General features: G+C 57.0%; 10 protein-coding genes across 10 annotated transcripts; 5 read left to right on the forward strand and 5 right to left on the reverse strand.

The window, feature by feature from the left end:
* Positions 1-435: 435 nt before the first annotated feature.
* Positions 436-1,605, reverse strand: BKA78DRAFT_129339 (proteasome subunit alpha type-1). The gene is made up of 3 exons (XM_066882566.1): positions 1,401-1,605; positions 1,241-1,352; positions 436-1,171 (listed from the first exon to the last, which is right to left on the reverse strand). The coding sequence occupies exons 1-3, from the start codon at positions 1,436-1,438 to the stop codon at positions 560-562; spliced, it is 762 nt and encodes a 253-aa protein (XP_066744000.1). The 5' UTR covers positions 1,439-1,605; the 3' UTR covers positions 436-559.
* Positions 1,606-1,838: 233 nt separating this feature from the next.
* BKA78DRAFT_352539 (vacuolar protein sorting 55 superfamily) lies at positions 1,839-2,344 on the forward strand (the record flags this gene model as incomplete). Its single annotated transcript, XM_066891371.1, has 3 exons — positions 1,839-1,874; positions 1,925-2,138; positions 2,211-2,344. The coding sequence occupies 3 exons, from the start codon at positions 1,839-1,841 to the stop codon at positions 2,342-2,344; spliced, it is 384 nt and encodes a 127-aa protein (XP_066744001.1).
* Positions 2,345-2,731: 387 nt separating this feature from the next.
* On the reverse strand, positions 2,732-3,435 carry BKA78DRAFT_250907 (vacuolar sorting protein-like protein Vps68; the record flags this gene model as incomplete). The annotated part of the gene is made up of 4 exons (XM_066884614.1): positions 2,732-2,795; positions 2,845-2,942; positions 2,998-3,258; positions 3,343-3,435. The coding sequence occupies 4 exons, from the start codon at positions 3,433-3,435 to the stop codon at positions 2,732-2,734; spliced, it is 516 nt and encodes a 171-aa protein (XP_066744002.1).
* A 254-nt stretch (positions 3,436-3,689) lies between these two features.
* On the forward strand, positions 3,690-4,333 carry BKA78DRAFT_352541 (uncharacterized protein; the record flags this gene model as incomplete). Its single annotated transcript, XM_066891372.1, has 3 exons — positions 3,690-3,935; positions 4,016-4,165; positions 4,214-4,333. The coding sequence occupies 3 exons, from the start codon at positions 3,690-3,692 to the stop codon at positions 4,331-4,333; spliced, it is 516 nt and encodes a 171-aa protein (XP_066744003.1).
* A 131-nt stretch (positions 4,334-4,464) lies between these two features.
* BKA78DRAFT_250816 (Alpha/Beta hydrolase protein) lies at positions 4,465-6,021 on the reverse strand (the record flags this gene model as incomplete). The annotated part of the gene is made up of 6 exons (XM_066884607.1): positions 4,465-4,626; positions 4,675-4,803; positions 4,854-4,977; positions 5,028-5,108; positions 5,159-5,319; positions 5,371-6,021. The coding sequence occupies 6 exons, from the start codon at positions 6,019-6,021 to the stop codon at positions 4,465-4,467; spliced, it is 1,308 nt and encodes a 435-aa protein (XP_066744004.1).
* A 419-nt stretch (positions 6,022-6,440) lies between these two features.
* On the forward strand, positions 6,441-8,750 carry BKA78DRAFT_295301 (cohesin loading factor; the record flags this gene model as incomplete). Its single annotated transcript, XM_066886468.1, has 2 exons — positions 6,441-7,105; positions 7,151-8,750. The coding sequence occupies 2 exons, from the start codon at positions 6,441-6,443 to the stop codon at positions 8,748-8,750; spliced, it is 2,265 nt and encodes a 754-aa protein (XP_066744005.1).
* A 980-nt stretch (positions 8,751-9,730) lies between these two features.
* Positions 9,731-15,442, reverse strand: BKA78DRAFT_352544 (trafficking protein particle complex subunit 10; the record flags this gene model as incomplete). The annotated part of the gene is made up of 5 exons (XM_066891373.1): positions 9,731-12,400; positions 12,446-13,016; positions 13,062-13,153; positions 13,200-15,346; positions 15,412-15,442. 5 exons carry the CDS (start codon positions 15,440-15,442, stop codon positions 9,731-9,733), a joined length of 5,511 nt encoding a protein of 1,836 aa, XP_066744006.1.
* Positions 15,443-15,720: 278 nt separating this feature from the next.
* Positions 15,721-17,881, reverse strand: BKA78DRAFT_313433 (ER to Golgi transport protein-like protein). Its single transcript, XM_066888382.1, has 3 exons — positions 17,394-17,881; positions 17,190-17,361; positions 15,721-17,137 (listed from the first exon to the last, which is right to left on the reverse strand). Exons 1-3 carry the CDS (start codon positions 17,570-17,572, stop codon positions 15,854-15,856), a joined length of 1,635 nt encoding a protein of 544 aa, XP_066744007.1. The 5' UTR covers positions 17,573-17,881; the 3' UTR covers positions 15,721-15,853.
* A 127-nt stretch (positions 17,882-18,008) lies between these two features.
* Positions 18,009-21,169, forward strand: BKA78DRAFT_313434 (uncharacterized protein). The gene is made up of 4 exons (XM_066888383.1): positions 18,009-18,292; positions 18,351-18,994; positions 19,040-20,299; positions 20,348-21,169. Exons 1-4 carry the CDS (start codon positions 18,109-18,111, stop codon positions 20,960-20,962), a joined length of 2,703 nt encoding a protein of 900 aa, XP_066744008.1. The 5' UTR covers positions 18,009-18,108; the 3' UTR covers positions 20,963-21,169.
* A 1,016-nt stretch (positions 21,170-22,185) lies between these two features.
* BKA78DRAFT_250747 (armadillo-type protein) lies at positions 22,186-24,192 on the forward strand (the record flags this gene model as incomplete). The annotated part of the gene is made up of 2 exons (XM_066884601.1): positions 22,186-22,875; positions 22,951-24,192. 2 exons carry the CDS (start codon positions 22,186-22,188, stop codon positions 24,190-24,192), a joined length of 1,932 nt encoding a protein of 643 aa, XP_066744009.1.
* Between the last annotated feature and the right edge of the window lie 111 nt (positions 24,193-24,303).

Below are 24,303 nucleotides of genomic sequence, written 5' to 3' on the forward strand. Positions count from 1 at the left end.
GTGAGTCGGCTGTCTGGGCCGTTGTTCGTTGCCTGCGTTCTAGCGCTCAAGGAGGATCGGGGGAGACGAGACGAGGCGAGGTCAGGCGCGTTGTGCGGCGAGGAAGAAGAAGAAGAGGAGGAGGAGGGCGTGCGTATGCGCGTTCTTGCCTCTGTCGGCCGTGGATGGGTGATGGATGTGGGTGAGCTGCGTGGTGTTTTGGTGTTTGGTTGGAGCGGGGCGACGCGCGCGCGGAGGTCTCGCGGCCACGTGAGCTGGAGTCGTGTTGGGAAGCTGCAAATACACTCACGGAAGTTCGATTACGGGCATTGAGTATATTCAGGGTTCTGTAATTGTTTGTGGTTGAATTATGTCGAGGAATTTGCAGCTTTGGTTTTCAACATTGAGGCTCAAGGAGCTGATTGCCAGCTTGGGGTGTTTGTTTGCAGTACATTGGTACACACTCATCATCCACGCAAAATCCTCAGAACTCATGTCCATTTAGATGCCCGGAATGCTACTGCTCGTGTCTATTGCCATCCCGGAACGCCGCCTCGCCGTCCAGAGTCCCACCACGCGCCTATGTGTCAACCTCCATGCTCTCGGCGCCGCCCTCCTGTTCCCTGTTCTCAAACGTCGTCTCCAGCCAGTTGGCAATGGTGGGGCCCTCGTACAGCTTAAAGTCCTCGCCCACGCCTGCAACGCCTATGCTCGTATTGTCGACCGTCAGCTGCTTGTCCTGGCTCAGGCTCTCCTTGAGGGCGCGCAGGGCGTGCTTGACGAGCTCCTCGCGGGAGCTGGCCTCGAACTCGTCGAGGTTGCGCTCCAGGTACGTCCGGGCCATCTGGCTGCGGGCGCCGATGCCGCACGCCGCCATCTCCTGCGTCACGCCCGACGGCTGGAACTCGAACAGGTGCGGGCCCTTTTGGTCCACGCCCGCCACTAGCAGCCCAACGCCGTATGGCCGCTTGCCGTAGTGCTGCGTGTTGGACTGGGCCCGGTCGCCAATGCGCGCCGTGATTTCCGCCAGCGGCATCGCCCGGTCGTACGTCAGGCGCGACGCCAGCGACTGCTGCTTCATGAAGTTGGACAGGACGCGGGCGTCAGAGGCGAGGCCGGCGAGCGCGACGCCGTAGTGCGAGTCGATTGGGATAATCTTCTTTTGGTATGACGAGAGCTCTTCGGCGTTGCGCTAGATTGGGCGGGTAGAGTCAGCTACGTGTTTGACGGCCAGTGTGTGGACGGGATGCGTGGAGCTTGCCTTGATTGCTGCCAGGACGACGTGCGTCTTGCTGACCACTCCGACAACACACGAGCCCTGCTTTACTGCCTCTTGAGCATATTCGACCTGGAAGATGCGGCCTTGGGGCGAGCTGGGAGCTGTTAGTGATGGCTGGATGCGTGGTTGGCTCGAGACGTACAAGGTGACGGAGTCGTTGTCGTAATTGTTGCGAAACATGTTGGATGATGCAGCTCCGAGCTGGAGGAGCGAGCAACGGAAGAAGTGGAGGAGGAGATGGGAGTGGGCGAGGTGGGCAAAGGTGGTGATGAGGTTGAAAGTTGGTAGAGAGCTTCAGGCAACGGGTGGTGTAGTGGTAGACGCGCGGATCAGAGCTTCTTTCCCCGACGGCAGCGAGCTCAAGCCTGCCGCAGGGATCTTGACCACCACCTCAGACTGCAACACACCGTCAGCGGCCTCAGCACCACCAACACCACAACCTCTCGTCGTCAACTGTCGTCGCAACGTCCACCTCAGGCTCCCAGCAGCCTCCGTCTGCCACTGCGCCCACCTCTTGTGACCTCCCGCGATCCGACCACCTTCCCGTCCACCCAGCGCACCGCCGCAGACCAGAGTCGACATGGCCGGACTCAAAACCATCATTGCGCTGTCCTTCGTACGTGACAAACTCCAAACGAGCGCAGCCCGCATCTGACAAGCCGGCAGGTTCTCGCCATTGGGTTCCTCCTCGTCATTTTGTCGTGCGCATTATGGCACGTCTACTACCCGCTGCTGGTCGTCGCAACCTACGTAATCGCGCCGCTGCCAAACTGGATTTGCGGCCGTGCGGCCAACCCGGACGACTTTATGGAGAGCGCAGGGAACGGCGTCATTGACTTTGGCCGCTTCTTGACCGGCTTCTTGGTTGTCATGGGCATTGGTACGGACCACGCTCCCACTCTTGCTGCCTGCACCGTCGCAACTGCGTGGCTAACACTCACTCAACCCACAGCTCTGCCCGCTCTGCTGGCCCACTGCGCCCTCATCTCGACCCCCGCCATGGTCATGTCCATCATCGGAGGTCTGCTAATCTACGGAACCATTATAAGTTTCACCATGTTCTTTCAGGAGGACGAGGAATTCTAGGAGATCTTTGCATCGTTTTTGGGCCGGCTGCTTTGCCCGTGGGGCGGGCATATTGTAGATTAGTAGGATTCATTTCCTATTGGCAGGGCGCTTCATGGAGCTGGGTTTCATGTCATGACATTACGTGTTTGAGCGGCCAAAAATCTGGTTTTCGACGACAGCTTAATATTCCCATCACCAGTGTTGGACTCAGCTTCTATGACGCTGTGCACGTGCCCTGCTCGTATTGAGTGTCGGAAGGGAAATTTGTCTCAATGCTCGATATGATGCCACAGTAACAACTACAAGAAAGATCCAGCCCCATTGCGCCGTTGCACTCCGTGCTGGGAATTCAATGTCCTCCAAAAATCCACCCTTGCTTCCGTGCCTTACTTTTGATCGTCATGTTTAGAGGGCGAGGTTGTAGGTATACTCATCTTCCATATTTTGAGATACCCATAGAATCGCAGAGCTAGACAAGGTTAGCTTAGCTTGCACAGAGAGGGAAACGGCACACTTACCTGAGCATCACAAGCGCATTCGCAACGACGTTGGACACGCCGAACCAAAGCGTAGGGAACGGGTATTCGGGGACGACATATTTGAGCACCATGACGGTCTGACGAGACCTCAATCAGCATCCCCAAAGGCATTTTTTGTATATTACTACTCACCACGCTACCAGCCAGGCCGCCGGCCATGAGGGCAAAGCCCAAGAAGAGAACCAGGCGGGCCTTCCAGGCGACGCCGTTGCCCGAATAGCTGAAGCTGTCGGCGCTGAGGCGCGACTTGTCGATGCTGTTGATGACGAGCATGCCCAGCGCCGAGCAGATGGACGGGATCCAGTCGACAAAGGTGATGTGCACGTCGGAGCCGTTCTTGGCCGACTTGGAGAAGGCGGCCGCGTCGACGAAGAAGAAGAATCCGAGCGAGAACTGCATGCGCGCGGGATTGGTGTCAGAATAATGGGAGCACTGTGCCTGTCTGGAGTGGGCATGGGTGTGTAGCTAGGTACGCACCAGGGCTCCCGCGGCGTAGACGCCAGCTGTGCGCGTGTTGGCGCTGTTGATCCAGTGTGGCTTGGGGAAGCGGAAGAGCCTGTGACTCGACATGGCTGGGCGATTTGGCAGAATGTCGTGGGTTGTAGACGAGTGCATGTAGTCTGATGGTGGTGGTGAAGATGACGCCTGCCCGGGCTGCTCGTCTGCCCGCGCCTGGCGCCGTTGCTTAAGGGTGGCCCAAGCGCGCACGAACGACGCACGGACCCGCCGATCGCATCCAATCGCTCGCCCTGGCGCTCGACAACTTTGACATTTCTCCAAATCCACCACCTTCCACCATACCCGCCGTCTGAACTCCCGTTGCCATGGCCCCCGTCAAGTCGTCCAAGGCCAAGAGTGCGCCCACCGGCTCCAGCAAGAAAAAGTCGCAGAAGCAGCGCAATGTCACGCATAACCCCGACGGAACCGTCAAAGTCAGCGTCGGAAAGGCCAAGAAGGAGAGGACCTACACCGAGGCCCAGCTGGGAATACCCAAGCTGAACATGATCACGCCCGCCGGCGTGCAAAAGGGCAAGGGCAAGAAGAAGGGCAAGGTCTTTGTCGACGACCAGGTACGACGCCACGGAAATTTTTCTCGGGTTGCGGGTCGACGGGTCGCACCGGTCGAATCTCGAGCTAATACCAAGTCTAGCAAAGCATGATGACGATTCTCGCCATGGTCAACGCCGAAAAGGAGGGCCAGATCGAGTCCAAGTTGATGAGAGCCCGGCAGATGGAAGAAATCAGGGAGGCCAGGAGGAAGGAGGCAGAGGCGCGGCAGGAGGAGAAGAAATCCAAGCTGGTGAGTGCATCTAACCCTGTCTATTTGCTATTCTAACAATCTATCCAGGAGGAAACCAAGCAGTCGCTCCGCCGCAAAAAGAAGTCCAAGGCGTCTGAATCGGACAAGTCGGAAGAACCCAAGCCTGCCAAATCCGCCAAACCCAAGAAGAGGGTTTCGTTTGGTTGAGCCTGCCTTTCCTTCCTTGCTATATACCCAAGTTGAAAATATTCAGGCCTGTGAGTTTAGGAGATCTGTCGGTGGGATGGGAACTGAGAGGCGGATGCAGCTCTCCGCGGCCCGGGTCACAGCCGCTCTTTTCAGGCAGTGTGCTCCTTTGGAATGTGCCACTTTCGGCGCATGGGCTCATACACGGGCCGCTTTCCTGCCTCTGAAGCACCGACGCTGCCATTGTGGCTTTGCTTTGGTTGAATGGCGCTCAAGTCAATATCCTTGGCAACCTTGTCCAAGAACGCGGCGGCCTACGCGCATCAGTCAATACCATCATCAAAGAAGAAAGCTCTACTCACGGCTTTTGCGAACCAGCGGTCTCCATTTGATTGGAACCAGCTGAGATGGCCACCCAGCGAGGTGGCGCACAAGACAGTATAAGGATTCTGCTCGAACTCCACGTAGGGGATCGCTTCCTTTACGGAAATCTAAAGACCTATTTAGTGCTTTATCGGTCAAGCAAAACAAATTCACTTACCGGATCATCTTCAGCATTGATAGCAAGCAATGGAATCCTGATAGCCAACAACGCATCGCACGACGAAGCATCCCGATAGTACGCCGACTCGGTCGGATACCCCCAGGCGGGACATTGAAGTGCTCTGAATACAATCCGTCAGCATGGCCGCTTTGAAGATGTGCCGCCACTTACCTGTCAAATTCATAAAGATACGTTATGCTTCGAATCCTTTCAGCGTCAATGTCGGGGTTTTTGATGAGCATGTCTGCGTGTCTGGTCTCCTGTCAGTCTGCAAGAGTTTTGAATTTTTTCTCGCGCCGTACCTCTCAAACAGCTTTTTCATGTTGTTTCCCATGAACCTCTGGTAGACCTCTCGTCCCCACCACGAGTTGCGCAATCCCCATGAGGCAACTTCCAAGTTCCACGGGTTGGAGCAGACGACTGCTGCTTTCAATTGGCAGTTCTCGCCTTCTTCGCCCAGATACTGTCATTTCATCAGCCCAGTCTCACTTTTGTTTACGTCGAATTGTCTCACATTGGTGAGAATGTTGGCGCCGAGTGAAAAGCCAATGCCAAAGAGGGGTCTGTTTGGAAACTTCTCACGCAGCCAATTGACCACCTGCCTCACATCCCAGGTGGCACGTGCATTGTACATGATGCTCGTGGTGATTTTGCTCATGGCGCATCCTCTTGCATTCACAACACAGGCCTCCCAGCCAAGGTCCTTGGTCAGGGGGGCAAGCACGTGGCGGAGGTAAATTTCATGGCTGCCTCCCGACAAGCCGTGCAGGGTCACGAGCAGCGGCTTGGAGTCGTCGGAGCCAATCTCACCAAACTCTTGGTCAGAGTAGTAGGTGGTCCGGGGCGGCAGCGAGCCGTCGGCGTCGGGGGAGGGAATGCGGTGGACAAAGTCTACGGCAAAGGTTCCCGGGTAGAGCCGACTGTCAGACTCGAAGAGCTTGCGCTTGTAGACGACGGGCACGTCGCTGGAGTTGACCGTCGTCCAGACTGTCTGCAAAGTGCCGTTGAAGAGCAGCGGATTGAGATGGCATGGCGGTGTGGTTTCTTTTGCCAAATCTGATAGAGAAACCGAGTCTCCAGAGGTTGTTTTTAGTTTAATGGAGTCATTGCCGTGATAGAAGGAGGTTTTGGAGCGGCCGAGGGCCCAGGAAAGATCTGGTATCATGGTGAAGGCTGAGAGGTCCGTCAGCTTTGGAAATTCACGATGGAATATATTTGGTCAGGGTCTCCAGATGCCTCGGCCCGTCCATACCAGGCATAGCTCGAGGGCTCACTTTGGACGTCACTCCAACCGCCGCACGTCCACCCGGCACGTCTCACCCAACTCGACGCGCATCGCCATCATCATGAGAAAGTGTACATGACCTGTAGTAGCTGCCCAAAATGCCCTATCCCTACCCTCCACCTGCGGGCGGCTACCCCGGCGCACCTCCGCCCCAATTTCACCCTCAACAAAGGCAACCTCACCACCACCAGAATCAATACGCTCCCTCGTCGTCGCCGCCCGCGCCTTTGCCGGGAACCACAGGCGCATACCTTGCCCAACACCAACAGCACCAGCAAGCGTATCGGCCGGCGCATCCCATGGTTGTGATACCTCAACGATCTCCTTCGCACCCGCACGCGCAACCACCCGCCCAAAACAATGCGTACCAGCAGCAATTCGGACGTCTACCCATTCCACCTCACCAATACGCCTCCCCACAACCGCCGATGCCTCGACCGCCTTCACGACCGCAACATCCTCCAAGCTCGTCGCCGCATCGACCACAGCAGTCTTCAACTCCCCGCCCGCGACAAGCCGTCTCGGTCCAAATACCTGCCTCGCGACCTGCTCCTACGCAGACAGACTATGCCGGTCTACTGCTCTCACTCGCCGACGAATACATTCGCGCCGCGCACAAAATCGCTCCCGTGGTCTCGCTCTCGAAACGCGAAAAGGACCATGAACGATACTACGCACTCATGGCAAGAGGGCTGGGGTGTCTCGAGACGGTGCTGAAGAAATTCCGGCTCCCTCCGCGCATGGAAGGCATATTGATTCTCAAATATGCCAGCCTTCTTCACGAGGAAACGGACAATGACGACGTGACGCAGGAGTTTCTCAGCAAGGGCATCCCGTTGTGTGATAGGAATCGCCTGCTGGACTTGAAGTACAGCATGCAGCACTTGCTGGCTCGCTCGCTGTTCAAGACCAACCATGCCGCTGCAATGAAGTCGATAGAAAATGTGTTGAACACGGCTGAAATGTGAGTTAACAAATCCTCGCATACTTCATTTGCTGACGGTACAAGGCACCAACACAAAGTCTGGATCTACGCTTTCCGCTTCCTACGCGCCTTGCTATGTATGAAGTCGGGCTCGCGAGGGGACCTCATTACCGCCCAGAACAGCCTCCGCTCAATAGCCACCCTGGCTGAATCGCAAGGAGACCGCGCCATCTTCGTCACGGCTTCAGCGATGGAGGCCACAGTTCACCTGCGCATCATGGCTCCGGACAGCGTCGAACAGGCCCAGCGTGCCATCGCATCGGCACGAAGCTTGCAGCTGGAGTTGACCGAGGCCGAACTTGGCTTCATGGTGCCGTATCTGGATCTGATGGACCTCCTCTGCCACCTCCAAAGCTCCAAGGCCAGTGCTGCAGGTGCAAAGATGTCATCATTGCAAGGCATTCTGGACAATCTCATCCAAAGACAAGATCTCGCAGAGAGTGAATCTTTCTCCGTCTTGATACACCAAAGTCAGACTGGTCCATTGACCCAATCGACTGGTGGCATCTTTCAGAAGGGCGAGGGTCAACGAGACAGACTGACCATGTCGTGGATGCGCCGGCGAGACTTGTGTGCTCTCGGATACTATCTCAGCGCCTCGACCTTTCAGCTGCAGAACCCAGTGGCAGACAGGCTCCAGAAGTTTCTCGAGGAAGGCCTCAAGATGAGTCGTGGTATGAGAACCAGAATCGATGATGTTCTCTCATTGACACCAGTATCAGAACATCTCCAGATCCCCGATCCAGCGCTCGTATCGCTTCCATCTGCTGCCGAGCGCGTCACATGGCATCGCATGCTCTCATGGTACATGCGTGTACAACAAACCTTTGTCGCCTGCAACAAGTGCGATTGGAAGGCCGCCTCCGACCTGTGCAAAGCGCTCCAAAGCGAAGTCGATCAGTTCCCCGCGGCCGTACAAAAACCCATGGCCCGTTTCTCCACCTATCTCTCGGGCATGATCAATCAAGCTACCGGCAACCTCCCAAAGGCCATCAGCTACTACAATGTGCTCCACAGCAACGCGCGCAAAGAACACTCGCCGCACACGGACCTCACCACGCTCGCCGCCATCAACGCGCTCCTCATCCTGCGCACGCCCTCGCATCCGCTACACTACGACGCCTCGGCGCTCCTCCGCACCGTCGAAGCGCGCGCCGAAGCGCACCCCAACGAAGCCATCCGCGCTGCGCTGTTCCTCCTCAAAGCCACGACGCAACCCAGCGGCTCTCTCTTCTCCTCTTCGGCTTCCTCCTCCTCCACCGCCGTCGCCCCCACCGCCCCCTCGGTCGTCAGCATGAAGCAAAACCTACAACACGCGCTCAACGCTTCCAAAAACGCCGGCAACTCGCTCCTCCTCGCCATCTGCATCACGGTGCTGGCGGCCACCTTCTTCAAAGACATCGTCAGCGCCCAGGCCGACAAGGGCGCGCGCAACTCGCGCCAGCTGGCCCTCCGCGCTGGCAATCCGCTGTGGGTTGTTGTTGCGACGGGCTTGGTTGCCAACACGGCCGAGAAGAATGGGAATCAAGACCAGGCGGTTGCGGCCGCTAGGGATGCGCAGGAGAGGCTCATGGCGCTGCCGAAGGCTGTGAGGGAGAGTTTGGGTTTCGCAGGGGCTATCTAGGGACATGGCATGGCTGGGGGGGTTTTTTTTGTTTCCTCTGCCCCCCGCCTTGTTTTCCTCTTTGCGATTATTGCTTTGATTCATGGCCACGGACGGCGGCTGCATGCATGTGCGAATGGCGTTTTTATATCTGGGTGGATGGCATGGCAAAAAAATGGGGTACGTACTGATGGTACTGGCTGGTACTGGCGAATAAGGCATGTGGATGGGAAATGTATTGGCGCAAATAGGGGGAAATGAGGACGCTTTTTTTTTTTTTTTTTTTTTGCAGCTAGCTGGCTTCTGATAAAAGGGTTTCGCAAGAGTCGGGTGTGGTACTGTATTGTACGTGCGTGTGTGGTGGTGGTGGTGGCAAGAAGGGGAAGCCGAGCCCGGCTCTCTCTTGTCTGTCTCTCTCCCTCCCTGCCGCGCGCTCCACACGCACCACCTTGAAAACACACATGTGTCCCAAGGTACGCGGTGTAGAACAGATGGAACAGAGACTTTTTTTTTTTTCAAAAAAGTTGCAGTGCTGGCTGGATGGGATGGGATGGAGAACCAAAGCATTAATTACAACACGCACGACACAACACAATGGGCAATGGCAACAACGCACGAGAGAGGGCAAATCTTCTTGATGCTTTCTTTCGATTGTGACTTGGCTTGGCTCGGCTTCCTTATCCTCCTCCTGCTCAGTAGTCCTCCTCCCTTCTACCTACATACAGTACACACATGTAGCCTCTCTCCCTCCCTTTCCCCCTTTCTCACTTTCTCCCCTTTCTCCGCGGACCACCCCTGTCTGTTATTCCTGCTACTGGCGCTGGCACTGGCACACACGAGAGTCTCGTATGGTTGAGATTGCTGCTGCTGTAGGTAGGCTACTACGTACATACAAGCGAGACTGGTTGGGACTAAGGTGGTGTGGCGGCGCACTTGGCAGTGCTTCGCTGCAGGCAGGTTCGTTCTTGCGCGGGTGGTTGGATGGATACATGACATGCTGATTATGCTTGCACTTGCTCCTCCACCTCCTCCGCCTCATCCGCGCCTCCGTGTCCATGTCCACCACGTCCGTCCCCCTCCGCTTCGCCCTCTTCTGTTTCCGCCTCCACCACAACGTCATCGTCGCCATCGCCATCGCCGTCAGCGGCGGGCGGTTCACCTGCGAGGTTGAGGTTGCTGGCGTCCACGTCGACGTCTACGTCGACGTTTTGTATCTGGACCTCGAGAGGCGGTTGAGCCACGACGCTCGTCTCGTCCTTCTCACCAGCATCGGCAACGCCCTTGTCCATGTCCTTCTGCCCAACACCATCGAACCCACCCACAGCAGGGACGGCAGGCGTAGCCATAGCCGCAGCCATGGCCATAGGGTTAGTCGTGACAATGGCAGAGGAAGGAGTCGAAGCCGAAGCAGAAGCAGACGCAGCACCAACGCCCCCGCCCCTCACCTCGACCGTCCAGCCCTCACGCTTCTTGGCCTTTGCTGCTGCCGCCGCTCCCGCGCTGCCACTACCACCATCACCACCGCGCCCGCCCGTATCGCGCCGCGGTACGGCGTCCAGGAGGACCGTGTCGCGGCGCTGGGGCTGCGGAGGCGCTGAAGGGGGAGGGGGTGCTTGTGCATGCGCTTGGGGCAGAGGGGAGGGGGGCAGGTCGGCGGGCGTGATGGCCGCGGAGGTCAGCGAGGACGTGTTGGCGCGCGTGTGGCCGGATGTCCCGGGGCGAGTGGTCGCCGTGCCGGGACGTTGGGGCAGGGGTTGGGAGAAAGCGGCGGTGCCCGTGCTGGCGCGGTTTGCGGTGCCAGGCCGGGTGGTGGACGACGACGACACGGCGCTATCGCGCTCGCCTCTGCCCGGCCCAAACGCCACGCCCACCGTGACGCTGCCGTAGTCGGGGACGACGCGGACGGCGGCCGCGGCGCTGAGCGCGTCGACTTCGTGCGTGAGCTCCGTCTCCGGCTGCTGCGGCTCGACTTTTTGCTTCCCATTTTTGGGCGGCGGCGCAGGCCGCACGCCGACGCTGGGACACCACACGGTGGCGCCGGTGCGCAGCGGGACGAGGGTGACGTCCCACTCGCGGACCTCGCCCTCGCGGGCTTCGAAGAGGGCGCGCTTGGGCCCCGCGACGAGCCACGTGTTGGGGTCGGCGTCGACGTCGAGGACGAAGGGAAGAGGCGCGGCGGCCTGTGGGATGTTGGCGGCGGCGACGAGGGACGAGGGCGCGGCCCACTTGCGCGTGTGTTTGATGCGGATGGTAGCGGGGATGGGCACGCCCAGGGCGAGGATGGGCGGCGTGAGGGCGGGCGTGGGTGTAGGGAGGTAGGCCTGCGTCAGGTCTGTTGTTTTTGTCGTCGTGTTTGTCTTGGAGCGGTGGTGCGAGGGCGGCTTTGCCGAAGCCGCGGACGCTGTCGACGACGACGACGATGGCCGCGGCGGGGGATGCAGAACGAGCTGCGTCGTGGTGAGAATGTGCAGGTGTGGCACGGCGACGGTGATGGTGATGCGGCGCGTGAGTGGCGATGCGAGCGAGACAGCCCGCGATGGTGGAGGAGTGACGTCGATTGGTGGGTTGGCCTCATGCCAGGTCGAGAGAAAGTTGGCGAGATCTGATCGCAGGGCCGGTGGGAGCAGCTCCAACGTCTGCGGCCAGATGGGTTGCGAGGCATACTCGCCGCAGCGCAGCTGGTTTCGAAAGCTGGCGTATTGCCAGTCGTCGGCCGTCAGAGTGGCTTTGAGATGCTCCCAGAAACGCGGTAGGAGCAGACGCCGTAACGAGACAAAGGCACTGTCGGACAGTGCGGCGCAAAAGTTGGCTTCAAGCTTGTCGAAGACGTGGTCGTCGAGACAGCGATAGTCGATTGTGAGGGAGAGGTTGGAGTCTTCGGGATTGGTAAGATTGGCGCCCTCCTTTCTAAAAATGCGGTATACAAACGCAGGCGGCTGGCCTGGTCGTACGGGGTTGCGGTCTCCGTAGAGACGCGCGGGGTCAACATCAAAAGCGGCTGTGCCCTGAAGCTGAATATCCAAGACGTCGAGAGGTATATGGCTCGATGTGGTGACTTTAAAGGTCGACAGGAGCATCTGCTCCATGAACTGATCGTGAACATTGACGTCCAAAGGTAGCTCAATGTTGATGGTGCAATTGGACCGAAACTCGTGCTTGCCGTGCTCCGTGGTGTATACAATGTCCAACTTGATGTGCAACTCGGACAAGGTAACTTCCAACTCGTAGGGGATCCGTATCTTTACAGTGCTCTGTGGCTCCATCTCTGAAAACACGAGCACGCCAGGACTTGGACGGTCTGCAATAGTAGCTGTTCCTTCTATTACCTGGGCATTCCCGGTCCGTAGTCTCAGTCCCGCAGAAGCAGCTTTGAGGTGCGCCTCCAGCCTTGTTGGCGTGTTCGCAAAGGGCTGGACCACAAGCTCTATCGACTTTAGTTTGTCAATGTGAACGGAGCGAGATACTGATAGTTTTGCATCCAACGCCTCGGCTCGGGGATATGACAGCGTTCGAAACTTTCGCGGGATCTTTGAGCTCGGCGCTGACGAACCAGGTATGGTAATACCAAGCGGTTCAAGCGTATGCTCCTTTGTCGTTGTCTCATGAGTAAAGTGGATCCTGTTTACCTCGAGGACTATTTTGTCTATCGAATAAAGGCCAAGCGTATTAACCTGTTCTAGTTAGAAATATCCTTGTGTCCGGTTTCAAGCGCTTACGTTTGTGTGAAGCCAGGCAGTTGCAGTGCCTTGGCTAATCTCGAGTTTTTCCTTCGTCTCAAGCCAAATATCCCGGCTCTCCCCCTGCTCCATCGGTGAGAGCCGCACTTTGGCCTTGTCGACTACTACATCATCTTCCAAGAGGTGGCGGAAGCTGAGCTTCAGTTGAAAACCGTCTTGGTCATCATAGTGATGGATGTACGGCTCAACCACAATGTCTGCAAAGTAACGTTCCATTGGCGCCTGGACGTCATACGGCATGTCGACTGAAAAGTCAATCAGTTGCTTGAGGATCCCCGTCGTGTCCAGCTGATCATCATCCAGCCACGGAGTTCCTCCTGACGGACCAGCCTTGTGGAGTTTGAGAGATCTGCAGGATTTCCTGTTGCCCACTGATTTGGCCAAAAGATCTAGGAGCACTCGAGCGTACTCGTCTTTTCGATTGAGCTTGTGGAGGCATTCTGCGTACATCTTCAGCATGGTGACCTCGACCAGATTCCATCTGTTCTGGGCATAAAGTGGAGCCATGTGGCTGAAGAATTGCGTCGCAGATGAGAAATCGCCATCCTCACTGTGCCAGTCAGCAAGTATTCCTCAAGGCTGGCAAAGGTCTTACAATTTGATTGCAGCGAGATCCCCCATGATACTCTCTGCAGACTTTGATCGATTTGCAGCAAAGTAGTGCTTAACTGCCAGGTCGCTCAAGTGCTGAGAAATGTTAGTACAGCGCCCAAAATTGCGTTCAGGTACATACCTCAAAAAGCCTCCTAAGATCCTCCATCGAAGCGGTTGCCTCGCGAAGTGATGGCTCACAAACACCAGCCATCTTCTCTCCCTTTGGAGCATCGCCATTCGGCTCCACGCCATTGGTCGCAGCTTTGGGCTCGTCATCGAGCGACACATCGGTGAATGTCTGGTCCTGGTGCTTGGCAGCAACGGACGCCCAGCCCAAAAGCCAATCCAGCTTCTTCCCTATCCGCTCCAAGATCCTTCTCTGAATCAGATAGAGCTCCGCACGATGAGCTGCGAGCTCCAACTGACCCGACTTTTGGGTGCGAGCGCCCTGGTCCGTCTTTGCACTGCTGGTGCTGTTGGACTTGCCGTGGTCGTATACAACCTGGCCTTGCCGAATCGAAGGCAGTTCCTGGACCGATGTGCGACGATCCAAAAGAGAGCTTGAACGTTTGGGATGTAGGGTCCTGTTCTGGTCAGGAACGGCGACTTTGAGGTCATTCTTTGGTGCGAGACGGTTGGAAGACGAGCCCGGTCTCGACGATGCGTTTGCGCCTCCTTGTGACTCGGGAAGCGCCGAGGAGACCGTGTCGTTGAGAACTTGCTGTGCCACAGCATAGCTCCACGACGAGATGAAATTGTCTATGAGGTTCGGTGGATAATCTCCCTCCTCATGCTCGAGACTATGGGCCAAATCTCCTCTCATCATGTGTGCCGCAACGTTCAAAAATCCCATGGCTCGCCGACACAGCTCGGCGAGATGCGTCAGGTCTTCATTCTGTTCTTCCTCCCGCTCGGCTTTGGAGCCCATGAAAAGGTCGTCGGCAGATTTGGCCCCTTCGATTGCCGATGCAGGCACCTGGATGCTGTGCCGGGACGTTGGTCTTGAATTGGGCCTCGAGCCTGGTCTGGAGCCGCTCCAAAACTCGGACCGGGATGCGGCTGCGTTTCCCAGTCGCAGAAGTAGGGCCATTTGGCGCGAGAATATGTAGCTTTGAAAGTCAAACACGGAGATGTTGTTTGACAGAATCATGCCCCTGTAGTCCTTGCGCGATGAGCTGATAGGCTTGCTGTTGAAGGGGTCAAACTGCGGTGCTTTTTTCGAGTTGATCAGTTGCTGCTTCAGATCTTCAGTGTGCTCGAGGAACGATTGGGCTGAGGTAGAGCCTTCTTCAGCTTGCTCTCGGATGATGGCATCGAGTCCAACGGACAACTCGTCATAGCCGACCAAAGCATCCTCGACCAGGCCGACACTCTCGAACCCTCGCGCCAAACCCTCTTTTAGCATGAAGAACGTATTAAAGTTCCAGCCCGGTAGATGCCGCTGTGCGTCTTTTTCTTTAATGTCCTCCTCATACTGGCCGACGCGCAGATCAAATGAAATCAAGATGAGAGTCTTGAATTTGGTAATGGCGTCCGCCCAGGAATTGATAATCTCCTGCGGACTCTCCTTGTACGGATTCGGGTCGCCACCAATGCCCGGAGGGAGGAGATGCGGAGGGATGTCCTTCATCTCGAGCCGAATCTGACCTACCCGGTCCGGAGCCGTCTTGGTAGCAATGTTGAAGTCATGACGAATCTTTTCAAAGAGGGTGGTGGAAGCGCGCCAACGGGAGGCACTAGGCTTGTCCAGAGACCCCGAAGTGGCACTGGTAGAGCCGCTGAAGCGCGGCTGGGCGGCGGCCGCGGTGTCGGGGAGCACCACGTGCAGAATCAGGTACTCGTAGGCATCGTGGTTCTCCTGGTTGCTCTTCTTCTCGCTCTCGGGGGTCGGGGCATTCTCGCGGATCCACTCGCGGATTTGCTTGCGCGCAGTCACCTTGTAGGTGTCGTTGTCGTCGCATCTCAGCAAGTAGACCTTGAGATAGGGCGTCTGGCTCAATCCCGGAATCTGATGACGTCGCTTGCGGCCGTCAGACGAGCCCGGGCGCGCCGAGGCCGACGAGACGGCGCGCATGCGCGAGCCATCGTGACCGCCGCCAGAAGAGGTAGGCCGCGATTTGAGAAAGTCGTCGGTAGGGTCCCGTCCAGGCACCAGCTCGACGTGGAGCGAGTCAATGGAGCGCAGAGGGCGCGAAGGAGATTTCCAATGGAGATTGCGCAGCGGCAGGCGAGACCTCAGATGCGGCTCTACAATGGGGAACAGGCCAGAGGGATCGTAATATTCGACTAGAGCAGCGTTAGGTCATAATTGATGCATAACATGGGTGAGGATGGGCGTGTCGTGGGCGTACCCGTGACCTTTGAGCTAGAAGAGGCGGCCATGATGCGTCCAGGTAGTTGGGCATGGGGCGCTCGGTCGGCATGCCCATCAGCGTCCGTCATGCACACTGGAGAAGGACTTTCAGTTTTTTGCTGGCTTATGTTGACTTTGCGACGGCAGACGACCGGGGCCGGGACTCTGGACGCGGTGAAGGGGGTCGGGGGTTGGCAACGAGTCCATGTCCCGAACAGGCCAATGATTTGCGCGCGCGCTACCAAGCTCGGCGCCGTGCCCGTCCACCGCCCGCACCATGCCAACGTCACAACAACATGGAAGAATTATTAGTTATCATCGCATTATTTTCCATCACTCATGATACATGGCTTCCCGCAGGAATCTTTCCTTGTACATACACTGGCTATACAGTCCGACAAAAGCCTCCCCAAAAACGCCACATGTCCTTCTAAGTCTGTTCAACTCACTCGCACCCCGTGTGCGTAAACCGCATCCCCCGGTCTCCACGTATCCTCCTGTCTCGTGCCCGGTGGCAGCCACCCCACGGCGCCGCTCTCCCTCCGCGGTCTGCCCGGGCCGGCGTCGTCATGCTTCTTCTCGTCTCTGTTGAATCCATTGGCATACCCAGCCATCACGCCATTTGGAGGCGGGGTGTTCGAGTTGCTTACAATTGCAGACGGTCTCTCTGCCAGCTTCTCCAACGTCAATGGGAGCAGCGATTCTTGCCGGTTCCCCGAGTGCATCATCTTCGCCTTTTGGTCGGCGCGGTTGTCCCTCGTGCGGTCGTACAGGTAGAGCCCCATGAACGTGAGCCCAATACCCATGGCCTGGATGCGTGTCATCGGATTGCCAAACCAAATGATTGCAAACACGATTACGAAGACGCGTTTGATCAGACTCGCCACCGAATACGTGACTGGGCTGACCATGGAAAGAAGAACAAAGGCAACGAGATTTTGCGCAAAATGAAACGTGCCGTTGAAAATGTACTCTAGCGTCAGGCGGCCGTGGTCGTAGCTGCCGGGCCGCACCTCTAGGTCAATCGATGCGTCGTACATGAAATCCGTGAGGATGTGGAAGCCTTCCGAGACGAACCAGATGGGCGCCGTGAATAGGAAAGCCAAGCCCGCAGAGTAGCAGAGCAGGTTCAGCTTGTCGGGCTTGCGCCGCTTGACCGGCTGGTTGTCTTGCTCTGCTTGCTCGGCCTCATTGAAGAGCTTCTTGGAAACAATGTTTTGCGTCACGAATAGGAGCGCGCTACCGAACGCGTAAACGAGACCAATGAAATTTCCCGAAAAGTTTGCGGAGCAGGCCATGATGACTCCGAGAGTCAGAGGTATCAGGGACATGTAGGTGTAGACCGAGTAGTGGATTCGGAAGTAGAATCGGTATGCCAGCACCGTAAACAGAGGCGAGAGACCTTTGATGGTGTGGACCAGAGACACGGGGATTCGCGACATGGCGTCGGAGCTCAAAATGTGGCCGCCGATTTGGAATACGGTCAGAGGAAGCGTCGTCAGGATGATGTCTTTATTTGGCGGCTGGATTCCATATTTCAATGCCGGTATCAAGGATTTCAGGCGGGGAAACTTTTTTGATAGCCATGACAGGACTAGGCACCAGCTCGAGACGAAGAGAAATTGGACGAGTGTAAGGGTGATTGGCTTCGGAAAGGCGGTGAGGATGGCCTTGGAGGATGTATTTGACAAGATGGAGGTTGTGTACCAGATGCCGCAAAGGGCCTGTAAAAGTTGTGAGCCTCGCGGTCCGTCCAACGGGGCCAAGCCAACTTACGATAAGCTTCACGGAAACTGGCGCTCTTAGCGCATCCGCTATTTCGTGGGCGTTAGCGCTCACACTGGCGCGCCGGGTCCTAATGGTCCTCAGAGCCTCACTCAGGCTTTTCTGTCTCCCATGTCTCGTTCCTCCCACGGCATTGCCATTGCCCCACCGCGGCCCAGTCTCTCTGCGGGGATACCAGCGATCTCCCGGGGGAACGCGTACTCGCCCGGTTTTATGGGGCTCGGCGAGCGGACGGATATGCCAATATCTCCCACTCCCTCATTAGCATGCGGCGGAAGGACGTCGGGAGAGAAGGGCGGGAATTTGAAGGTGCGCGGCGACGACGCACCGGCCGAGGAATGCGCCTCGCTGCCGGGAAGAGAGTTGGACGCCATGAGGCCGGATCGATGCGTAGAGTCGTCAAATCGCTCAAGCCATGAGAGAGGAGAGGAGGACGGATAAGATGTCGGAGCTGGCGAGGAGGGAGGAGGGCAACGTATGCCGCCCTGGGGAGCTGGCCTGTGTTACGAGCGGACGGGTGCGACGTTCAGCGTGGACGTGGTGTTGGTGGTGGTGACGACGGTGGAGAAGGACGAGGACCGCATTGACGGGCGGACGGTGGAGTAGTCAGCAGCCTGGGGCAGTAGGTGGTAGTAGGTGCGTGTAGCAGTGACAGGGCAGGGCGGCGCGGTACTGAAGTCGTCAAGTCGGGCTGGGCGAGCAGCATCAACGTACGTCTGCTTTTACACGCGGCGTCTGCAGGGATCGCCCGCCTTGCACGCCCTAAACCCAAACGGGCATATCACCTTGCAACCTCACCACCCAACCCCAGCATCACCGCTACCCGTCTTTTATGCGCCTCGGCCATGGCCTAGTCGGTTGTGCCGTGAGATAGCTCCCTCCACCGTCAACCGCCCAGCCATCACTAGCCATGTTGTCTTCCCCCGCCCTCCTGCTTGCCCTCTTGGGCGTATCAATAAACGTTGTCGAGTCGTTCACGCCCGCCATGCTGCCCCAGATACCTCTGAGCACTCCCTCCCGTCCCCAGTCCCATGCCATGCTTGCATTCTCTCCTGTCTGGCAGCTTCTTGGCCCATTTCAGATAGGAACACGAGGCATGCCATCCCGTATCTGCGCCTGTGGAGCGTCAAATTGACTCATCGTTTGCGGCAGAGGCCCCATGGGGAGCCGACCCCCTGGAGTACTACGGCGGCTTTCGCAGTCTCGAGTACAATGATTCTTCCATCTTCCGAAGCGCTCTAACCCCCAACGGAACCGTAAAGTGGTCCAAGGTGACGGGCGGTGCATCGACTGCGCACGACGGCAGCGCCAATGCGTCCGTGACTGTAGAGTTCCCCCAGGTCGACTGGGATTTCCTTTCCACCGTCTACGGGTGGTCTTCATCTCAGTACCAGGCCTGGATCCGGGGGAGCATCAAAGTCGAAGGCGAAGGAGTCAAGACTGCCCTACTGTACACAGACTTTTTGCTCGAGTTTTGGCTGGATGGAGTATCTTACTTTGGCGGCGACTTTTACGCCTTTCGCAAGGCACCCCCGGTACTCCATCTAGGGCCAGGCTTGCATCGTCTCGATGTCCGTTTGTCTAGAGACGTAAGATCTTTGGGGGGCATAGGCGAGATAAAGTTTCCAGTAAAACTCGAGCTCGTTCCTGCCGGCCGGTCAGGGCCGCTGGAGATTGCTGGTGATCTTCTAATTCCTGATGCGATTGATGGGAGACCAGCGGGACGATACGGGTCCATAGCTGTGCGTAATGTCGGTTTCGAAGACATTGAGGTGGTCTCGGTCAAGTCCCAGACTGTGAGTATGCGCCCAGCGAGATGTGTGCTCCCTAACATTGACCAGATTGGTTGGACCATTGAGAGTCTTTCAATACCAGCGAAGCTCGTTCCTGGCCAAACGAGACCCATCCCATTTGAATTGTCTTCCGATGGAATCAATGCCTCGAAAATCGAGCTGGACATTCGCTACATTGGTCAACATCATGGGTCATCCATCATCAATGTGGCACAAGATCTGAAAATAATCTCTGCATCTGAGCCTCACAAAGTGACCTTTCTCCATCCAGGTGGTATAGTCTCCTATGCGATCCTGCGTCCTCCGTCGAAAACAGCAACATGTGGCAAGACTACCTCTGCTCCGGTTCTCTTGCAGCTTCATGGGGCTGGAGTGGAGGCGGACAATTCAGAGTGGAGAAGTGTCCTAGAACCACTTCCAGACTTGTGCGCCTGGGTCCTTTTGCCGACGGGAGCTACGCCATGGAGCGGCGACGATTGGCATGCCTGGGGATTTGCGGACGTCGAGGCAGCCATAGCCTCCATCCCTGGCTGGATCAAAGACCATGGCTGGACAGGACCGCGCGTGGATATAAACCGCTGGCTCGTTGCTGGCCATTCCAACGGAGGCCAGGGAGTTTGGTACACCCTGACCCACCGTCCCGACAAAATCATCGCCGCTGCGCCGGTGTCCGGATACCTGTCCATCGAAAAATATGTGCCATACGAGTTTTGGGCACCCATGGACCCGCGAAAGCAGTCGATTCTTCGCGCGTCCTTGAACAGCTATCGCCACGAAATGCTCGCCGAGAACTGCAAGGGCATTCCGATTCTCCAGCAGCACGGAGGCCGCGATACCAATGTACCCAACTACCACTCAAGATTGATGAGCCAGCTTCTGCTGCAAGCTGGTGCGCCGTCGACGTACGTGGAGCGGCCCGGGGAGGATCATTACTACGATGGCGTCATGACTACCCCTTCTCTGAGCGAGCTATACAAGAAATTCGTTCCGCACGGGAATGCGTCGTCGTTGGCCCTGAAACGATTTAGTATTGTAGTTGCAAATCCAGGAGATATGGGCTCAAAAGGTGGCATCAGAGTGACGCAGCTTAACACTCCAGGCCAATATGCTCGGATGGACGTCACGCTCGAACCCCTCAACGAAGAGACTTGCCTGTATCAGATCAAAACGAGCAACGTCTTGAGCTTTCGCATGACCCCTCAGTCTTGCAGTGATGCGCATGTGGCCATTGATCGTTCGACGGTGGCGTTGAGCATCAAAAGGTCGAAAGGAGAATCGGAGTTCAGGAAAATCGATGGCTTCTGGAAGGTAGGTGAAGGAATCGTTGCAGGTCGAAAGTTGTCTAACGGTCGGTAGCAAACATCGCCCATCGCCCCCTTCCGCCAGGTCATGCAGTATCGCCGGCAAGGACGGCAGCTCGGCCAGATGGATTCCATACTCAGGAGCAACGGTAGCTTCATCATCAACCACCATGGCGGAGACACTTATGGGATTGCCCTGCAAATATCCCGCAACTTTTACCAATACTTCTCGGCGGACTCTGTTATCGGACATGGGCCAGCGACGGGCAATTCGATCCTCATAGTCACGGGTCAGAGGCTTGCCGAAAGTCCAGTTGCGTCGTTCCCGATCCGCGTGACGGGGAGCTCGGAAATCAGACTTGTTGATAGTGAAGGTGAAGAGCACATTTACGAGGGCGATGGGATATCGGCAATCTTTTTGCGGCCTGCTGCAAAGGTTGTCCATGGAAACCACGTTGTTGAGCAGGAGAATCTGGAGCTGGTCATCTGGGCACCCAGCGCTCGACAAGCTGCCACGGCTGCGAGACTGGTGCCAATGCTAACGGGAGGAGGCCAGCCAGATTTCATAGTGCTAGGAAACAGTAGCAAGTGGAAGGGTGTAGAAGGTGCTCTGGCCATGGGCTTCTATGATGACCAGTGGAGGATTGTTGGCTCTTCGATATTTACCTGACGGCTCTACACCGGCTCGTTTTGGCTATGGTTGCTGTTGTTGTGGTGGTCAAAATCAACGTCGTGTGCGCGTGCGAGACCAAACCTTTACCACCTCCAACCTCAACACCATCTTGATCTCTCTCGGCGTCAGCATTGGCTATTGGCTTGCTTCGTTGACGTTTTTCTCGGCGACTTTGATCAATTGACGCGTCGCCTTTTGCTCTTGCTCAATTGCACTCAGCCGCTCACGTCGTCTTGCTCTCGCGCGCGCCGCTCACCTCGACCTCGACCGGCAAGAGGCGTGCATCAGCTCAGCACCCGCCTTCTACGGGCGGAACACGGCGCCTGCCTGCCTCTTCCCGGAGTCCCTGATCGCCGGCGTCAGTCACTTCCCCACACAGCCAAAAGCGGGCTTCCAAGTCTTCCCGTAAGTTATTCCTTCTACTTCCTCTTCACCCGACCTTCACTCCCTCCCCTCCACTCTTTTTTCTTCCTGCTCAACTCAGACGGCCCGAGCCTCTTGCATCTTCCCTGTCATCTACTGCCACTTCTATCGAATCGCTTGGACTGACGCCGACATCCAGTCTGTTGAAATCTTGTATCCGCCTTATCCCCCAACCTTTTACTTCTCTCTGCACCTCCACACCCTCGTCTGCCGTCAACCATCGACAAAATGGCTGGCAGTACCCCTCGCAAGGCCAACACCTCCCCCATGGCCCGTAGCGAGGACACGGGCCTCGGCTCCTCTCCTCCTGTTCTTGGATATGTAAGTCCTCCATGCATCTACTCTCTCGCCATCATCTGACCAAGCAACAGGGTACCAAGCGCAACAGCCAGATGGTCAATCGCACCGAGTCGCCCGGCCCTTTGAGCACGTCGAAGCTGGGCAACAGCCACAAGCCTTTCAAGGTTGCTGGTGGTCCCAGTCTTGCGGCAAAGCAGAATCTCACTTACCGTCTCAAGCAGATGGCCAAGACAAGCCCTTCCGCTGGAGCGTACTCTGACGATGCCACCGCAAGCTTCGCCATGAACACCCTCCTTGCCAAGATTTCCGAGCAGCAAAACACCATGGGCAAGCCGAGCAAGGACATGTACGCCGAGGAGAAGAGCACCACCGGAACTGAGGTACGTCGTCCCCTCTTCAAATTGAAAGGCACCCTGCTAACAAGCAAATAGTCCACCCGTTCTTCCCCTGATACCGAGTCCACCTCTGCTGCCGATGACAAGCCCATCCTCACTCCGATGCCTAGCGAGCCCGACCAGGAGCAAGTCTCTAGTCTCAGGAAGGAGCTCGAGATGGCCAACAAGAGGATTGCTCTCATGGATGAGGAGCTTTCCCAGACCAAGATCACCAACCACACCATCAGTCAGGCTCTTGGCACGTCTTCCGAAGCTGCCTTTGACCTTCGTGGTGACTTGGCCGAGCAGAATGATGGCAAGATGCAGTACACATTCAATCCAGCTGCTCGCATCCCCGCCATGGCCCGCAACGAGACTTGGCCTCAGGGTGGTGAGGCTGCTGCAGGCACCAACGGTGCCGTCCCTGGCGCTGGCTACAACCGCACTCGCTTTCCGACTCCTGGCATCTGGGGCAACGGCTTCAAGCCCACTGTGCCCTACCCTCCAGTCTCTACCGCCACTAACCCGCATGGCTATGGAATGGACCCTTGGGGCAGCTCTGTCAACCGCCAGCCGTTTGGCAGCGGTTTTGGTCCCTCTGCTCCGGCCTACGTCCCGGGCCCGCAGCCTCAGCGCTACGGTCCTCCCATGATGCGTGGCGCTCAGCCCGACTCTGGTTTCCGTGGCATGAACCAGCCGTTCAACGACATTTCCCAGAACCCGATGGGTCGCTTCAACCCTCCTGGTCGTCCTGGTTCTGCGTTTGGCAATCGTGGTGATGCTTGGGGTGCTGGCTTTCCTTACAACCCTTCTGTTCGTGTTGGACGTCCTGCTGCGCAGCCGTATCACACTAACATGTATGGACAGCCCACTCCTTACCCGTCGCAGGCCCCCGTCGGCAGTCGTCTCTCCCCTACCGCTGCCGAATTCAACCTTGCCAACAGTGCTGCCTCTAACGGCTGGACCGGTGCTGCCGACCCTCCCGTCTCGACTTACATCTCGCCCAACGAGCCGGTCAACTACCGCAAGTTGCTTGACCGCAACGTCAACTGCAACTGGGAGCAGATTGTCAGCAAGATTGTCCAGAACGATGACCAGCAGGCATCCATCTTCCTGCAGCAGAAGCTCAAGATGGGCACGGGCGAGCAAAAGTTTGACATTGTCGAGTCCATCATCTACCAAGCTTACCAGCTCATGGTCAACCGCTTTGGAAACTTTCTTGTTCAGCGTTGCTTCGAGCACGGCACTCAGGAGCAGATCATTGCCATTGCCAAGGCCATTACTGGTCACGTCGTTGAGCTCAGCAAGGATGCCTTTGGCTGCCATGTCATTCAAAAGGCCTTTGACGCGGTTCCTGAGACCTTCAAGGCTGTCATGGTTCACGAGCTGCTTCGTGACATTCCGACCACGGTCGTCCACCGCTACGCTTGCCACGTCTGGCAGAAGCTCTTTGAGCTTCACTGGATCGAGGAGCCTCCTCAGATCATGAGGTACGTCAACGAGGCTCTTGCCGGCATGTGGCACCAGGTCGCTTTGGGAGAGACGGGTAGTCTTGTTGTGCAAAACATCTTCGAGAATTGTCTTGAGGAAGAGAAGCGTCCGGCCATTGAGGAGGTCCTGGCCAGCATGGACCTCATTGCTCATGGTCAGTTCGGCAACTGGTGCATCCAGCACATTTGCGAGCATGGTGCTGCTCCGGACCGTGAGCGTGCTGTCGACTACATCTTGCTCAATGCTGTCCGCTTCAGCATGGACCAGTACGCCTCCAAGGTTGTTGAGAAGTGTCTCAAGATTGGCGGTGCCGAGTTCCTGGACAGCTACCTGGCCATCGTCTGCGAGGGCCGCCCTGATCGCCCGCGTATCCCCCTCATCGACATTGCCGGCGACCAGTTCGGCAACTACCTGATCCAGTACATCATGGCCAACTCTGGCCCACAGCACCGCGACATTGTCAACTCCCACGTCCGCAAGCACATGGTTTCCCTTCGTGGATCCAAGTACGGCTCTCGCGTTGCCATGTTGTGCTGCAACACCGCCACGTACACTCGTCCCGGTCCTCCTCCTGGTGTTCAGATGAACCGCCACAGCAGCTACGGCAGCGGCCGCGGAGGCTTCCCTGCCTACCACTGAGGCCGTGGGCTTCTTCATCTCCAGCATGCATTTGTGCGACCTACTAAAGACCGACATGTCGACGCTCTCCTTTTTTTCCCTTTTTTCATGGAATTTCCCAGCAGGTGTCAC

This window comes from Phyllosticta capitalensis (assembly GCF_038381095.1).
Source record: "Phyllosticta capitalensis strain CBS 128856 chromosome Unknown BKA78scaffold_5, whole genome shotgun sequence".
NCBI classification, from domain to species: Eukaryota; Fungi; Ascomycota; class Dothideomycetes; order Botryosphaeriales; family Phyllostictaceae; genus Phyllosticta; species Phyllosticta capitalensis.